The sequence below is a fragment of the Hetaerina americana genome, unplaced genomic scaffold (genome assembly GCF_022747635.1).
Source record: "Hetaerina americana unplaced genomic scaffold, ioHetAmer1.1.p SCAF_33, whole genome shotgun sequence".
In the NCBI taxonomy this organism is placed as follows: domain Eukaryota; kingdom Metazoa; phylum Arthropoda; class Insecta; order Odonata; family Calopterygidae; genus Hetaerina; species Hetaerina americana.
Window position 1 is genome coordinate 2,272,180 of NW_027286908.1, and position 18,675 is coordinate 2,290,854.

The following is an 18,675-nucleotide window of genomic DNA, read 5'->3' on the forward strand; positions in this document are numbered from 1 at the left end:
TGATAGCACTTAAGGCAATTCAGAGGAAGTACAGGAAGGAGACAAATTTGAAAAAATACTGCACACACGGCATACTATTTTAACCGAACATGATGGATGGATCCTTCACCATGGCAATTCATCTGCACATTCAGCATTGATTGTTCGCCAGTTTCTGGCAAAAAATTCAATCACCATCCTCCTTATTCACCAGATCTCGCCCCTGTGACTTATTCCTATTCCCAAAATGCAAAAATGAGATGAGGGGACATCACTGGGAAGATGTGGACACAATAAAGCAAGAAACGACGAGAAAACTAAAAAGCCTGATTGCCGAGGACTTTCAAGGGTTCTTAAACAGTACAACAAAAGAAGATGGAATAAGTGCATAGCAATGAATGGAGAGTACTTTGAAGGGGACAAAATCGATGTAGACTAAATTTTACAAAATAAAGATTGTATGGCCTCAGTTTGCGTATTTATTGGACAGACCTTGTATTGCTAAAAAAATTATACTGTGAAGGAGTTTGTGGACCCACCCACTGTTGGGTTTCAAAATTTTTAAGAGATTAGAAAGTTAGTCACTAAAATAAATAATGTATGTAATGAAGATCATGAGATAGAATCAGGTGTGCCACAAGGATCTATTCTTGGCCCTTAACTATTTATAATATATATAAATGGCATATTCAAGGGCTGTCATTTCGGTGAATTTGATTCTGTATGCTGATGATGCACTACCCATATCAAAGCATAGGGAACTAAAAGCAGCTACTCAGGGTATGAAACTTTAGTTAAATAATATCAGTAAATGGATACGTGATAATAATCGCGTTATCAATGAGAAAAAATCCAAAGTCATGTTTGTGAAACACAACACCTCTAACATCATAGATATTCAGTTACAGAGTCATTCATATTACCATCTACATTACCCCACCAATAACTATGAGTGTCCCATGCTGGAACAAATAAATAAATATAATTACTTGGAGGTAATCATTGATCAAAATATTAACTTTGGTGAACATATTTTACAAATAAATAACACCCTTTGTCAAGTTCACTACATTACTATTTTTGTAAGTTTGAATGTCATCAAGATAGTGCATTTGGCACTGGTTGAGAGTATTTTAAGATATGGTATTACCATCTGGAGATCCACTTGTTCTACAAAAATTAATGTACTAAAAAGTAAACAGCAAACAATCCTAAAGAAAATGTCAGAGGCTAGATCAAAAAATACAAATATTCTAGATGGAAGAAATATCTTTTAAAAATTAGGTATTCTGCCTGTAAACAGGCTGTGTAGATAACTCATCACAATAGGAAACTATTTTTATGACAAATCAAGGTAGAAGAACATTGGAGGTTACTGTAACTCTAATTTTTAATGAAATACCGAAAGATTTAAGAACATTACAGTCAGTAAATGCTGTGAAAGGAAGAATAAAAGACTGCCTATTACACAGAATGGATTAGGGCTTGGAACAAAACTTGACACAATATACAGGTATGTAACTTTATAATTGCAACACTTTTAGCTATCATTTTTGTTTATGTGGCATCTGCTGTCCAGCCAGAACTGAATGGCTTAGCAGGACCAGAATTGAGTATTCCATACATAAATTTATAATTTATACCACTATGGTATATAATAAAGATTGTCTGTAATTGCATGTTGTATTGATGGTCTGTAATTCTTTGTAAATCATATATGATGAAGGTTTAAAAAAAATATTTGTTTGCAAAGAAAAATATGCCAACAAATTTGACTCACCAGGTACTCTTAATGGGTGAGGGGGCACAACATGAAACTTCAGTATTTCTTCTGGGTTCACTATCTTGAAACTTCCACTCTCGGAAAGGGCTGTGATTTCTTGGACTGCTTTGCCACAACTCTCGCCTGCTGTTAGGGTGCTTGCTGTTTGGAGAGATGATCGGGGACTCTGGAAGAGATTGGCCAGGGTATTTCAAATTTAGTACTGATCATTATTTTGAAAGTATATGGATGTTACAAACAGTCACTTCACAATGAAAACACCAAGGGGAAATATTAGTGCAGGAGAGGGAAACGAGTTTAAGGGGTGAAGCTATCACAAATGATGTTGGCACTACAATGTAGGTGATTTTGAGACATGGGGCAATTCTAAAATTTGGGTCAACATACAAGCTACACTTCGGAAACAACAAAAATTTACCAACATTTTTCAGAGCCTCTTGAATTTTACATGGAAATATATGGCAATAGTGTCTGAAATCAATTATTCAACGTTAAGCTTGGTTTTAAACTATTGAAATAGAGGCCACAGTGATAGATAAAGCACAAAGCACTTGTATATGTTGATTTATTCATGTGCATCTGTGGATATGACGACATTCATAATAACTTAATTAGTTAAGATGGGGTGAGTGACAGCAATTATTTGGTATAAGAAGCTTTTAAGAAAATAAATAATTGATGAACACACAAGTCACATTCAATTTTCTATATGCTGTGCAATCAGGTAAGAAAAGCCTTCTTAAAGCAATGATTCCACCTGTTGATTTACAAAGACTTATCATGACTCCGGTGATGAAAATAATAGTATATATAGATCATGTTAATAGTGACACTTCTAAGCATGATGATTTCCGGTTATGTTTATTAAATATGTTACTAAAAGGGTGGTGGCAGCTTTTCTTTGAATGTTTACGTGTTATCTTTCACAAACGTATACTTATAACATCCATGAACATTCTGTAAAAATTGATGAGGTGCATTTACCATGAAAATGCAGCATATTTAGTGGCAAGTCCCAGGGAGCATATTAATGACATGGCTATTTATAAATATACACTCATGAACATGCGAAAGAGTCATTAGTGTTACTGTTTCGAAAAGAATTTGCTGTTCTGTGATTAATACGAGGGTCATCCGGAAAGTAGTACCCGTTCGTGCCGCATGAAGTGCTGACGACGCGAGTAGCCGCTGGACGAGGTCAGATAGCTTCAGTGGCTTGTCTGCCTTCTCTGAGCCAAGTTGCGTGACGCTAGCATTGCCTGTGTTGTTTCTGTGATTGTTTACAATGTTTAAAAAAATTGAGAACGCCGCCAGTTGTGAAGTGAGGGCAGTGATTAAATTCCTCAATGCAAGAAACGTTCGCCCATGTGATATTCATCGCCAATTAAAGGAGGTGTATGGAGACAATGTAATGGACGAGTCGTCTGTTCGGCGGTGGTGTCGCAACTTCAACATGGGGAGGGGGAACACACACGACGATGAGCGTTCGGGGAGACCGTCTGTCATTACAGACCAACTGGTGAGCTCAGTTGACGAATTCGTGAGGAACGATCGGCGCGTCACAATTGATGACATCTGTGAGCATTTTCCCAATGTTTCTCGAACAATTGTTCATGAAATTGTTAAACACCATCTGCATTATGCAAAAATTTGTGCAAGATGGGTCCCTCGCGTATCTCAATGAGCTGGCGGCGAAGGACTATGCAGCAGGAATACAGAAACTTGTCACACGTTATGACAAATGCCTTAATTTGCTTGGAGATTATGTTGAGAAGTAGTTTAAAGTATCCTCTTTCAAATAAAATTTTTTATGTTTGTTAATATTTACTTTTGTGTCTTTATTTCACGAACGGGTACTACTTTCCGGATGACCCTCGTAAGAATAATTCTGTAATATTATTATTTGGTAATCTACCATTTTTAAGGAATAGTTTTAAATAGACAGACTGTGCACTCCAACATTTCATAGCCTCACCTAACAAGACCAAACCTCAATCCAATTAAGACATCTTCCATTCTAAACATGTTCTATCTCCCTTCATTCCGTACCAGATGCATATCCTTTTCATACATATCAAGGGGGATTGGGATGGGACGGTGGCTAATATACTGGCTTCCCACTCGGAGGGCCCAGGTTTGAATCCCCGAGGTGACAGATATTTTTCAGTGTTATCCTGGTCCCTACTTGAGGTGCTTTGTGGAGGGCACTTTGAGTGAGTACATCATCCATTGGATGGGGCATTAAGCTATGAACCCCTTGGTGCCTTTTGTTAAGAGTAGGCTAATGCTGATGCCGGGTTTCTATCCACCCTTCATCCTTTCCCTTCATTTCAAAAACCTTCATTCTGATCTCTAGTTCCTCCAATGCCATTTTTACCATTTCCTAGGCACATAAGTTGTAATGCACTGGTGACAATGGACAACCCAGACTTAGACCTCTTCCTTATCCTGTCTCTCCATTCCCCTCTCGCATCTGAGCAGTCTGAGACATGTACAGGTTGTGGATTAGCCTCCATCCCTCCAATTCTATTCTATTTACTGCAATGCATTCATTAATTCAACTCAATTCACTTTATTGAATGCCTTCACAAAATCGACAAAACAAATACATTTTACGTTGTCTGTTCTTCTCTTTTAGTGACCTCATTTATTGCCTCATGCCATTTAATTGAATCATGCAATCATCTCATCTACCGGAACCAAAACATCATCATCCAAGTAATCATTAGCTCTACAATCCATGCTCTCATTGATGTAGCTCTAAAGTACCACTTTATTGTTCTATAGCCCTTGCATAAAACTGCTTGAATCTCTTTTGGGATGGGAACTAAGAGTGAACTAATGACATCATCTTGCCAGATTCCTTCATCACGCATACTACAAATTAGTCCAAAAAATCTTCCTCCCATGTTTTCCTAAATCCTAAGTAGTTCTGTGATTACTGTCAATATAATCATTTGGGTTTGAGTATGTATTTATAATGAAAACTATTTAATAAAATAGGCATGTGTAGATTATATGATGAATTATAAGGGGGGAAAGAGAACTAGCATTGCAAGGCATACATTCTTTACTTCTCCACGTTGACCGTGTATGCCACAAACATCTTATAAAATTGATTTCTTCGAAAGCAAGATGAGATAAACATTCATAGAAAATTGACTTGAGTGCAATAAACAAGGAAAAATTGATGTTATCATGAAAACAGCCAGTTAGTCTAACCCTGATAGGGAAATTTACCATGGAAAACAAAAAATGCAGCAATTTCCATCTAAATAATGAAATCTATTGAATCATTCAATTCTGATTGAGGGGATGATTTTTACGGGTTTTTATCACATTTTCATAATTCAATGTATCCTTTTCTTATTAATAATTATTGTCATGTTTTGGATCATGAGTATCTAATTACATACTAAATAAAAGTATAGCAAGAACTGCATGTAAGTGAATACAGACTCCACCATATATAATAAAAAGTTGTTGGGGCTTGAATTTTTCTAAATTATTCAATAAAATGAGATTTTTCATGGCACAGCATGTATTTTTTTAATTTTTCTAAATTTTGATCACATACACAATTTCTGGGAAATTATCTTCATGGGAAATGATTTCATCTGTGTAGTTACATTTTCTAAAAGTAGAATTATCATATCTCTTGTAGTTACTGAAATGAGAGATGGCATTTCTGTCAATGAATATCAGGTCTTCCTCATTCCCCACAAATCTTTTGACATTCATAGCAGGGTAACAAAACAGTGAATTGATTTGGCATTCAAGGACTCCCTTAAATTCTAACTCTCTTAAGAGAAAAATGCTTGGACAGAAATGATTAAGGCTTTAGTACAGGAAAAGGCACCTACATTCAAAATAATACTAAGGCGGTCCCATTAGTACCTGGCCTGACCTAGAGATGGCGGAAGCTGTTTGACTAATATCACTATATCAGAATGTATTCAATCTATTAAGCATATATTTCAAGTTTGAAGACGCTATGTTGTTTAGTATTTGTTTGGCAGCCAACAATAGTGAACGTTTTCAGTGAGTTTGTGAAAATAGAGAAAATTGGTCATCATTATGTGACATTATACTTTTATTTGAAAGGCCTCAGCCCAACCAATATAAAAACTGTACTGGATTCTACCCTGGGTGAGTCTGCTCCTTTGTTTACAAGAGTAAAATATTGGGTAGCAGAGTTTAAACAAGGCCATATAAGCTGTCAAGACAGGCATCGCAATGGTCGACCATCGACCGGTGATCATGGTTAACCCAGTTTTACAGTTTAAACGAGGCCGTACGAGCTGTCAAGATGAGCATTGCATTGGCCGACCAAATGAGGTGACGACTCCAGAAACGGTGAAGAAAATCCACAAAGTGATACTGGATGATTGTCGACTGAAAGTGCACGAGCTAGCAGACATGTAGTAGTAGTATTTAGGGGAGGCGACTGACAGCTAAGGTCATTTGTGCCATAGGGGATGGACAGGAAAGGATGAAGGGTGGAGAGAAACCCGGCGTCGGCATTAGCCTACTCTTTACGAAAGGTGCCAAGGGGTCCGCAGTTTAACGTCCCATCCGACGGACAGCATACTCACTCAAAGTGCCCTCCACAAACCACCTCGAGTAGGGATCGAGATACCTCCAAAAAATATTCAACACCGCCGCGATTTGAACCCGCGCCCTCAGGGTGGGAAGCCAGTACGTTAGCCCCCGCACCATCTCGATCCCCGCTAGCAGACATAGTGAGCATTTCAAAGAGTGTGGTACATTGCATATTAACTGAAAATTTGGGCATGAGAAAGATGGGTGCAAGACAGTTCTTATTACAAAAAGGGTATCGAACTTATTGAACATCGATGGGAAAAGTAAATAGAGCTGAAAGGATGCAACAATTTCAGAGTGTAAAAATCATTCGCCTTGACTGGGACTCGAACCCAGATCCCTCAATATCCGGTCGAATGATTTTTACACTCTGAAATTGTTGCATTGAAATGCACATTAGCAGATGACTCCGTTAAAAGTTACTGTTGCGGCATCTCCTGCAGTTTCTTTGGAATTTGTCAGAGCTGAAAGGACATTGTTGAAAAATAAATACATTTTTTCCAAAATTTTTCTGTTTTCTTTGTTGGGTCAGGTACTTCTGGGACCACCCTTGTATAGTGATCAAAGTTAAGTAAGTTTGGTTAGGTTTCCTAACGACTACTATGCCATACATCATCTCATGAACTTTCCTTGTTTACCCTACATTGTTTCCATTTTTTTCCTAGCATATTCCTTCTTTCTTCAATTCTTTTGTCTTCTTTGGATTTCCCACCTTTCAAAAGCCTCCAATCAATGTTCATCCTATCTAAGACAAGTTTTTGGGTCCATACAGCACTATGCTTCACATTAATTGCTTCTTTACTAAGTATACCTGCCATCGATTCCCTTTTTGGAAATGTTTCCTTGGCCAACGCTATTCTTTTATTTATTTCCCTATTACTATACCAGTTTTCCTCTAAAATACTGCCCAAATGTTTGAACTGCTATTCCAGATCTAAAATTATTACCTCTTTTAAAGCTTAACTTAAGCTTTCCTTCTTGATAACCTTGCTACTTTCATTTTCTTGCGGTTAATATTAATCCCATAATTCACACGCCATTTGGCTTAGATCTAGGTGAGCTCTACTCTCATCTATAACGCCAACCTACAGGTTGATAAATGTGGTGGGTTAATGCTTGCATTTCTCCTCCAAAGCATTTAACAATAGCTGCAATCCTGTGGTTGCCTCAAGAACAATTGCTCCACCATTTGCAAGTCTGACTAAATTATCTAACCACCCAATTTTATTCCCAGCTCTAGATGATAGAGATAGTGAAGCCATGACTTTGTGGAATTCCATTTATGACTACCGGGAAGTAACACGACATAAGACTTTACATTCTACAGAAAATATATTTAATATTCAACTAGTTTATCTGTATGGTACCATCTTCAGCAAATATGACATAACCAGTGGTGGTTGGAGGTGGAAGAGGATCAGTGGGGGGAAGAGGAAGGGGGACAGCAGGTGGGGAGTGAGTGGAATTGGAGTCAGAGGAATGGGGGGAGAGATGTTATTGCCCCTTGTTAATGGGCGGTAGGAGTTTGCCTTGGGTGTAACAGCGGGATGCCTAGGAGGGGGAGTGCTGAGGGAATTAGGGATAATTTTTAATTACTTCCTCCTTTCACACTCTCACTTAAGTCATCTCACTACCCACTTTCAATGCAAACAAGCCCGTATACACCATTTCACCCAAAAATTAGAAATCCGGGATAGCTCTTGTCTTACTTTAATGCTGCACATCCTAATTCTCACTCAATTACCCTAACCTAAGCCATCAGATTCTCATATAGGTGTCAAATGAGCTGTATAAACCTCCAGTCTACCTGTATATCCAACAACACTTCAAGATTTATTAGAAGAGTACTACGTAAATGTGATGAAAAGGGCAAAGAGAAATGTTATCTTTGGCTGGTTAGGCCTCATTTGGAATATGCTGCTAGTATCAATGTGACCCTCGTGTAGTTGAATTGATTGCCGAATTGGGGTGCAACCAGTGTAGAAGAGCTAGATTTGTGAAATGTTGTTCAGATAGAACTAGTAGCATTTCCAAAATATTAGAGATAGGTTAGGAATCACATACGAAGCATAGGTTAAATTACAGATTAAATCTCTCACATAAATTGGAAGTCTCACTAGCAATGATGTTGAATATTTATTATTAGCGCTATCGTACTATGGTAGGTGAGATAATGTCAATAAAATTAGAGAGATTAAGTGTGGAACAGAGATATTTAAGTTATTTTTGCCACAAATGTTAATGGATCAGAAATAATATTGAAGGGGTAAAAAAATTCAGGTCAAAATTAGTCTAGGGTGCATTTACCCCTTGCCACACACCATAGCGGTGGCTTGTAAAGTACTACATAAAAATAATTTCATCAACTTTGATTCCCTCAACTCAATTATTTGCATTCCTAGAATCCATGAGGCACACACAGGTATCTTAATCATTTTCTAAATTCTTTCTAACAATTGTTCTCATCATTGCAATGGCATCAATTATTACTCAACCCTCTATAAACCCAAACTGATCTTTATCTACAGGTATGTAGCTCTTTGTACTATTTAATCATCAATAATCTAATGAAGCCTTTTAACAACTATTCTACTATCATAAACACAAAACATGTATAAGTCCAAAAAATCTTTTCCTTTCATCTTCCCAAAAGAAACAGCATAAGAAAAATAATGCAAGATAACACAAGTTACTTAATAAATACTGTTTTACATTTTGTCATCAAATGAAAAAGCTGTTGACTCATTCAAGGTAAAAGGATTTGTAAGTCTCAAACTCGATGTTTGTTTTCCAAGATTATTCGGGTCTCCCACCGGGTCCACGTTCGTAGGGTTGCCGACGTTTCGATGGCCGAGTCGTCCATCGTCTTCAGGGCGATGGTTCATGCCCTGAAGACGATGGACGACTCGGCCATCGAAACGTCGGCAACCCTACGAACGTGGACCCGGTGGGAGACCCGAATAATCTTGGAAAACATTATTCGCCGGGAAAGTACCAGATCAATCCTCGATGTTTGTTTGTGACAAAATTAAATTTCTTTAGAGAGAGATGAACCAAGGAAGGAGGGAGGCAATATTTTTTTTCACTAGCAAGCAATCATATTCCTGCAGTTTAGTTGCCCACCAATGTCTTTTCATTGTTCTAGTCTTATGACTTATTCATGTTATGATCTATGAACACTGCACATCTGTTTATCATGATTTCTAACATGATCACACCAAGCAGGAATTTAGTCAGGGCAGTTATTTGCTAAAACCTTAAAATTAAAAAGATCTTAGCCAAACAGAGGAAGGCTTACTGTAATACCTTTTTGAAAGCTTTCTTTATCTCTACAGATTAATTTTTGTCCATGTTATGCCAAGGACTGAAAATGAAAAAAATGTTTAATTCTAGAGCTACTTTTATTGACTAAAAATAAATAGCTCATTATTTGATTATGGTTTAAATATTTTATTATTAACAAAAATAACAAAAATACAAAGGCTTCTTCAATTCCTATAAGATTCATATATAATTAGGAGGACCTTTGAAATGGTAATCAAATTGGTGTTAACAGCTAGTGGGTATTTGAAATATCAACCAGGATCAAGAAAATTTCAATAACCACCGGTCAGTTATCCTAGACCTTAATTAATTTCTGTATTTTTGACAGAATATTATGTGAATTCCCTTTTAAATATATCACAAAGAATCCATCATTCAGTACAATATCTAAGTACCTTCCATAATGAACAGCATGGTTTCCTAACTGTTATGCTAACTGTAAAACAGTAGCTGCAGAGAATATGTCAGGCATCTTGTGACATATATCTCACTCTTGGTCAAAAAACAAATATTTTATTTTAAATCAAAGAAATATAACATCGTTGAGTGGCAAGGCAAGGAAACTCTCTTTTGCTAATACAACCCCCTAATGGTATCCAAGCAGTTGATTGAACCACATTGCCTTAGATAACAGAAGCTATCTTTAACTTGCTCCATGCTATTGGAGACTGGTATAATTAGCATTTTAAATGGACTTGTAAGAAACCATTCCAAAACTACAGCTACAAATACAGTGGAACCTCACATAAAGAGTAATTTAGATGATGACTTGTTCAACGAGTGACTTTTTGCATAACAAGTGATGAGGACACGGGAATTCCCAAAATGATTGCGCCTGCTACTTCAGTTTGTGTTTAGCACTTGTTCCGCTAATATTTCAGCATCACTACTGATCACATATTTTTCACAACTTGTGCTCAGACATATTATTTCCGATTTTTTTGGGCCAAGTTTTACAATATTTTGTGCATAGTTTGAAAAATGACCCTGAAGAAAATCCACATGAAGACAGCCACAAGAGAATAAAAATAACCCCAAAATGAAAAATTAAATGATTAAAAGGGAGAATTAGGTGTAAGCATCGCAAAATTAGCATGGACATCCAATCGGTCTACATCACGGACTTGAACTATCCGCATGATTAGGACAAGATCAAGGAGATAGATCCTTCAAAGAGAGTGACAAGAATATCTATGTAATTGCTACATATTCTGGATGATGTTGATAGGTTGCTTCTCATATGGATAAACAAAAAAAAATTGCAATGAGACACTATTAAGGAGAATATCAGTTGTGAGAAGTCAAAAGTGATTTTTGTCAACCTTATTAAAAAGATTAAAGGATAATCAATGGCCGAAGAAACCGTACTTAGAGGAAGCCTTGAGTGACTTGAGCAGTTTTAGAGAAAACCCAGTATCCACAGCAATGTGAGGCATGATGAAGCAGTAAGCTTTCAACTACCAAATCAAGAAGCCAGTTAATTCTCAGGGAACATGTTTTTAATTGTTGATGAAATGGGTACCTTCTGGAAAAAGATTCTAAAGCAAATCTATACACACAAAACAGCACATATGAATGCATTGCCACAAGCCAATGAAAGACTGACAAGAGGTGATTTGAAAATTTAAACATGTTTACCATTCAGAAATTCTATGAGCCTGCAATGGATTATCCAGAAGAGTCCAGAAGAGCAGGCTAGAATTGATTTGTATTCTGAAAAATCCTTTCACATTCTAAAACAACGTTAACACAATTTTCTTTGAATCCATCATATACATACATAATTTTCTTTTTTGGCAACGCATTATTATATTTTAAATTTATTTGCAAGGGAAAAATTGCTTTGCCTGACAAGAATTTCACATTACAAGTAAGATACTGAAATGAATTATGCTCATTAAATGAGGTTCCACCATAAAGCAATTAAGATTCACAAAATGGATCAAGCAAGATTTTCGTAGAAATACATTTTTGTTAATTTTTGCAAGATTCTTTAATATTTAGCTCCATTTCCAGATTTGAATTTATTCTTCAACCAAAATGATGGATTTCTTCTTCCCAGGCTTTCCTCTCCCCAAATTTTTTTTCAGCATATCTTGCTTCAACTTAAGTCAAATTCCTCCTTTCTGCTGACTGTCACTCTCAAGGTTTGGTCATTGAAGGCTTCAAAATTTTTCATCCTTGTTAACCTACCCCTGGGGTGACTGGCATATATTTAATTTCTCATATCACAAAAATTGAATTTATAATTTAAATTTAAAATACATCATTTATTTCATGATAAAAAATTTAATGGCAAAAATCATTACTAAGTACACCTTTTGCACAGAATATACCCACTGACAAAAGGTTAACCACTGTTGAAGCAGAATCCTAGCGGTAACAATGAAGCCCAACCTTAGGATTCATTATAAAGAATGATTTAAGTTCACAGAATGAAATAAATATTATTTAAGATTTATTTTTGTTCTTTTGGAAACAACAAGGTTATCACAATTTGAAATTGAAGATTGTTAAACTATACAGTGATGATTCTCTGTGGCTGTTGAGGGACAATAAACATTTGTGGTTCAATACAGTAAACACAACTCTTCCATTTATTTATGGTAGCCACAAATTAATTACAAACAATTGCCATAACAATGTACAATTATTTTGCACACTGTTATTGATGTTGCAAATAAAAATCAGATATATTTTGCATGCTCATCACAGAGGGGTTTCCAATGGCAAAACTAGTAAATGTTCAAATATAACTTTTTCACCAGAAATATTACTACAGCTTTGATTATAGAATCTTAGATTACAGAATATACGATTAAGATTTTTTTTTGCCTTTAAGGACACAACTACAAATAAATATGAATGCTAAAGTGATTTTTCTTTGAATATCTGCATTTCATTATATTATCCGGCAAATTTTATGATATCTGAACATTTTCCCACAAGCAGGAGGACATTTTCCCTGGTTTCCAGAGACTTTGGAGCCATGTCCGATTACCATTTTCACAATTATTATCAGGTAATCTACCGGTTAAGGTAGGTTTTTGGATGGACACAGCTACTAAATAAATATTTTGTGACTCCTAACAAAACACAAAATCCAGTATCCTACACTACTTCAGGTCCCTCTTCCACCCTTTGTCCCATCCAACATCCCTATCCCGTTCCTTCACTTTCCTCGTTCTCCCCTCTATTACCGTCTTCAACATCCCACTGCCGGTCAAAACCCCCTTCATCCACTTTTCCTGCCTCTATAGGGTTTCTCCCAACAAACCCCTCTCTTCGCCCACCATACCCAGTACTTCCTCATTTATTTTTTCTCTGTCCATTTCACCTTCTCCATTCTTCTCCACACCCACATTTCAAAAGCCTCCAGTCTACGTCTATCCTCCTGCTTCAATGACCACATTTCCTAGCTACGCTCCATATCAAAGTTTTGACCAGTCTTTTCTTAACATCCTTACTCAACGTCCCCGTCATTAACTCCCTCCTCCTTGTGAAAGCCTCTTTGCCCAGTGCAATTCTTCTCTTGATGTCCCTACTACTTCGACAGTGTTGGTCCAAAACACTACCGAGATACGTAAACTGTTCTACCTGCTCTAGCTTTTGCCCTCCTATTTTAATGTTTCGCTTAGCCTTTTTCTTTCTAGAAAATCGCATGACCTTTGTTTTATTAATATTGATTCTCATCCCATACCTGTCACACTGAATTTCCAATTCACTCAGCAATGCTTGCAACCCCTTGGCTGACTGACAAACTAAAGCTTGGTCATCAGCGAATCTGTTTTCACAAATTCCCCGCCCACTTTCATCCCTACTTCCAGTTCTTCCCATGCCTCTTTAATCATTTCCTCTACATATATATGTTGAACAACAATGGTGATAGTGGGTAACCCCGCTTTACACCTCTTCCTAACACTGCCCATCCTGACTCCCCGTTCCCCACTCACACCTGAGCAGTCTGAGACATGTACAGGTTGCGGATTAACCTCCTATCCCTCCAATCTATTCCTACTTTCTTCAAATTTTTCCCAATTCACTCTACAAAACGCTTTTTCGAAATTACGAAACAGACAAATAACTCCTGGTTGTATTCTATATTCCTCTCGATTAATAATCTCATTACTGCAATGGCATCACGCGTACCTCTCCCCTTCCTAAACTCAAACTGATCATCCCCTAGGTAAACATTTGCCCTACTCTCTATCCTTACGTTTATGATCCTGAGAACAACTTTAGCTGCGTGGGATATCAAACTAATTGTCCTATAGTCCTCACATGATGTAGCCTTTACCTTTTTCGGAATAGGAAGTAAAACTGATCTCAATCACAATGATCATTTTCACAATAATCACATGTAATTTCCCCCTACCAACAAGTTCTCCACTAGGGTCACTTTTTACCACCTGAGAAAAATAATGAGGTTATGCCTATCAATTGAAACACATTTCCTCAGCTCTATGTAGGGAATGACTTCACTTGCAATGGCTATGAGTGCAATGAATGACCTTTCTTGAAAACCCAAGGTTGCAAACTGCACAAGATTTGGCACACACGCCTATCCTGAGAGAACCATCTGTCAATCAAATAGGCAGCACAGGGGATGCACAACAAATAATCTTGATGAATGGATCAAGAAGGATGCTTTTTAATTTCTTCATCTCTTGCTACAACAGCAAGCATTCTTTCTTTCAGTTTTATCCTTCCCTCCCTTGACTTCATATTCTAATGCCATCTTTTACTTCTTCCATTTCATTTACAATTCATACTTTCGGTTTTTATGCTGTTTGAGACTGTTTTACATACTAATCCATACAATCTTCCCTTGCTAAGTTCCCACCATACCCCTGGCTTTTTGATTTAATCATCCCATATAGTAATCTACTTAAAACTACAACATTACGCACAGAAAATACAGTCTCTTACTGAACAAGTGAAGTGAAATGGAGGAGAAAAACTCCATTAACTAAATAAGCCTTTCATAAAGATGTTTTAATGCCGGTTACATCTGAACATTTATTGCCACTGTCATAATATTCAATAATCAGAATGAAATAACTCACCTACCTCATGTGAAAGAGGTGACCTCGAGGACCTTTCAAGCCATGAGGAACTAGATTGGAATGATGGCGAACCCGGCTGTCTCCTCACATTATTGGGAACATTTGTTAAGGCATTACCTGAACTTGTAGGTTGAAGCACACCGTTGAGCTTTGCCTGTTTAAATGAATGAATATCACTATAAAAGATCCTCAATTGCAACCATTTAACCCTGAAGCATTTATTCAGGGTGTACCTCCAACACATTCATATTTTTAGCAAATTTTTATGGACGGGGTAAAAACAGGCTAAATTGAGTGATTAATGGAGTACAAGTAAATTCTGCCAACAAACACCCTTTCCACCTGCACAGATAACAAGAAATCACTGTATTGCTATTTTTATCTGATCTTTAAGAAAATGATAACCCTACCTACATTTTTTTTGTTTTAGAGGTACGGCAAATTAATTTAGTGAGTTTACAAAAAAATGAATTAGACTACCTGATCAGAAAAGAAGGCTCAGATGAACCTATTTGATCTTAGATTTGAAATTAAATTTACAGAAAATAAGCCAGGTTAGGATAATTACAGGGTTACCAGAGATGAAAACAGGAAGAAGCCTTCCACTGGTAGTAAACACATGCATACACGATTACTTGGTGAGGAACGCATGGTGCCTGTACAGCACAGCATGAAAACCTTGCCAAATACTTACATGCCAAGAACTTCACTGCAAGTGTTGTTTGGTCGCAGCAATTTTGGAGGAGGCATATTATTTATAACTGAAGTATGCCACGAGTGCAATTGCATCATTAAAACTGAACATCGAAAAACTGGAGGACAAGATTTGAAAGACCTTAGGTGCTGAAGTGGATTAGATAAGGCACTTTGCTGTACTTCCATGAATAATCAATGGTATTGATTTTGTACCTAATGCCTTTACGTTGATGACATCAATATTCTAATTTTATAACTTTCATAAAATACCCTCAAATGCATAAAAATATTACAAAAGAAATACTGAGAAAATTCTTCAACTCTAAATGCCACTAAGTTAATGAATATTATGGATTTACCTTGGGGGAAGAGTCGTTGCTATCATTCTGCCGGACGGTGCTTATAGAAAATATATTGGTTACCCTTCAATATGTGTCATACTAATCATGTAATTATGTCAAATCCAAACAAATAAATGGTAATATGAAGAAGAAAATTAAACTTAACGTTTTGCCATAATTTTCACTCAAAATTGGTGAAAATCACAGATATTGCTTTTCTCTAATCAAGTGACCATCCAGAATTAATTATTCATCAGAAGCTTATAATATAATAATGATTTAAATAATAATTTATTCTCACCAGGAAATCAGGATACAATAAACAAGAGGTTAATTGTATATTATAGAAGGCACATCAAATGCGATAAGTCACAAACTACATAGAACTGTGCAGAAAAAAGACACTATTTGACAGCAATTGTAAGACAGCAATTTGTAAAAAAGTACACCACCAAATCGTGAATCTTTGAGAGTAATAATTGGCTTGTGTATTTTTCTGAAAATAATATATTGCACCTTCATATTCTAAGGTCCCCCAAATTTTTCCCTCATTAACTACTCACGCCATAATATTGAAATTTGTAAAATTGAATTAATTTGTACATAATCTGTACATCGTACGTAAACTGTTTGACAAACCCATTTTTCACACTGTTGATGGTGATATTCCACACACACTGAGAATGCTTCCGCGTGGGTGGTCCCTTATGGCCACTGGAAAAATTGACTGTCTTATGGCCCAGGGTCTTCTTGGTTTCATGGTCAGAGGCCTTCTCATTCAGCCTTCTCCTAACTGTCACACCCAAAACCTCACATTTTATACACATCCACGACATCATCACTGCATTCACGTCTCACTCAATGGACGAAGTTTAATGGGTGCATTTAACCACACGAGTAGAGAAAATGTACCATTACATGCTGTTATCACATAAATAATTGATGTTAAGTATTGAAAATGCTTTTCACTCAGGCAGCAGCTATATATGAACCCTATGCACTGTATCGTGCAGCCATCTATGTCTCTTTTATTCATAAAGAGTGGCTTCTTATTTCATAGCATAGCTTAATCACCATCTTTTTCCCATATAAATCTTGATCCCAAGAAAATAATTGGGTGACCTTAGAACTTGAATACACTTTGTATTAAGGAATGAAAGTTTTTAACAGGAGCATTTCCTTAAAACTTGTTTGGGAGAAAAGGAAGGAAGAAGAGTGTATGCATCCCAAGTTTGATGTTATCGACGAATGATGGGTAGATCAATTAGAGGGAGGAAGACATAGAAAGGAGCAGGATGTCTCACGAAAAATGCCCAGAGCTGCGGATGAAAAAGAAATATTTCAGAATACCATTGCAAACTTACAAAGACATGAAGCTTATCATCCTGCAAGCTGTCATCATCATCCTCATCCATTAGATCCATTACTTCGTCATCATCATCATCAACAAGATCAATGACTTCTGCAGAAGAACTGGTCAGGTGTATTGCACTAGATAGTACAGTTTTAACATCCTACAAATAAATGGGAGCCGCATATTAAAAATCAACATTAACAGAAACCATAGAAAAATAAACAATAGGCATTGAAATATAATAAAATCATGATGGAGAGTACAAGACCAATTGATACATCTAAATATTACCACTCATAAACAAAAATAGCAATAGTCAATCTGTAATGACATCATGAAATGATATTCACTAATTTTACCTTGCATACTACCACCAATCAAATACCTATTTCAACATTAATTGTAATTTTTAAGTATTCCATTCATTTGTATAAATTTGGATTAAAAAATTAATGCAATGCATAGAATTAAACATCCACTAAAACCAGGGTTAGGCTGCAAGGTGGGCTAAATATATTTGTGGATCTGATCATTTGCAAATTTTCTGTACTGCATCCATATAATGCTTCCCGGTAATTAGTGACTGTGTTGCATGTGAGCACACCCTTTTCAATTATTATTAAGTAATATTCCAGTTAAAGTAGGTTTTAGATGGACAGAACTACCAAATAAATATTTTGTGACTCCTAACGAAAAGTAATCCAGCAACCTTCTCCACATTAGGTCCCTCTTCATCTCCGAGTACTTCCTTCCTCCCTTCAGCGCACCAATTTCACCCTTCCTCAGCAAACATTCCATATCCTCGCACTGAGTTTTCCACCATGCTTCTTTTGCTTTATTTGTTGCGTATCAATTTATTGTTTAACTTTTTGTACTTCTTTTCGCCTATCTCTGTGTTTACATTCTTCCAATTTCTTCTCTCTTTCTAATCATCTCATTCGTGATCCATGGTTTCCTTGTCCTTTTCTCATTATCAGTTCCCATAGTTTCTTTTGTGGCTTTCGATATCCCTTTTTAGATATATTCCCATATTTTTCTTTGATAGTACTCAGCTCTTTATTGTCATACATGATTTTCTCTACTGCCTGCTGATATCCTTTCCTTGTCAATCCATTTAATGCTTCTACATTCCTAATCCGCCGCCCCTGACTTTTCTTATTAAAACGGATGCTACACTTCATAGCAACTAAATTCTGACCGGAGTCCACATCCGCTCCACGGAAGCTGAGCGAATTGATCACACTACCCCTTTCAATGCATTTCTCAATTTGTTTTCTTAGTTAACTCAGTAATATAGTTACTAACAGTATCCTATTCATAATGTGATTAACAGATTATGCACGAAAGGTGTCCCAGTTGCCCCCTTTCACTTACCCTTGGAGTGTTGTATCACCAGGTACCATGTGTTAATGGAAGTATTGAATTAAATGTGGTACAGCTGGTGACCCAACACTCCCTGGCATATATCCTTGTGATGGCAAGTGGGGTAGTCTACAGATAAATGTAGATGAAAGGGCTAGTTCTGGCAGT

At 36.7% G+C, this 18,675-nt stretch overlaps 1 protein-coding gene across 4 annotated transcripts in view; it reads right to left on the reverse strand.

The window, feature by feature from the left end:
* LOC139691371 (PHD finger protein 7-like) overlaps window positions 1-18,675 on the reverse strand; it is a 35,640-nt gene that overhangs the window by 4,765 nt on the left and 12,200 nt on the right. The window contains exons 9-11 of one of the 4 annotated variants that reach the window (XM_071589160.1): window positions 17,156-17,305; window positions 14,755-14,908; window positions 1,760-1,928 (exon numbers count right to left, since the gene is read on the reverse strand). In XM_071589160.1, the coding sequence (XP_071445261.1) occupies window positions 1,760-1,928; window positions 14,755-14,908; window positions 17,156-17,305 (473 nt within the window). Of the gene's footprint in view, window positions 1-1,759; window positions 1,929-11,277; window positions 11,384-11,660; window positions 11,884-14,754; window positions 14,909-17,155; window positions 17,306-18,675 lie in introns of those variants that run through there. The other 3 variants (XM_071589162.1, XM_071589163.1, XM_071589164.1) reach the window with 3 other exon arrangements.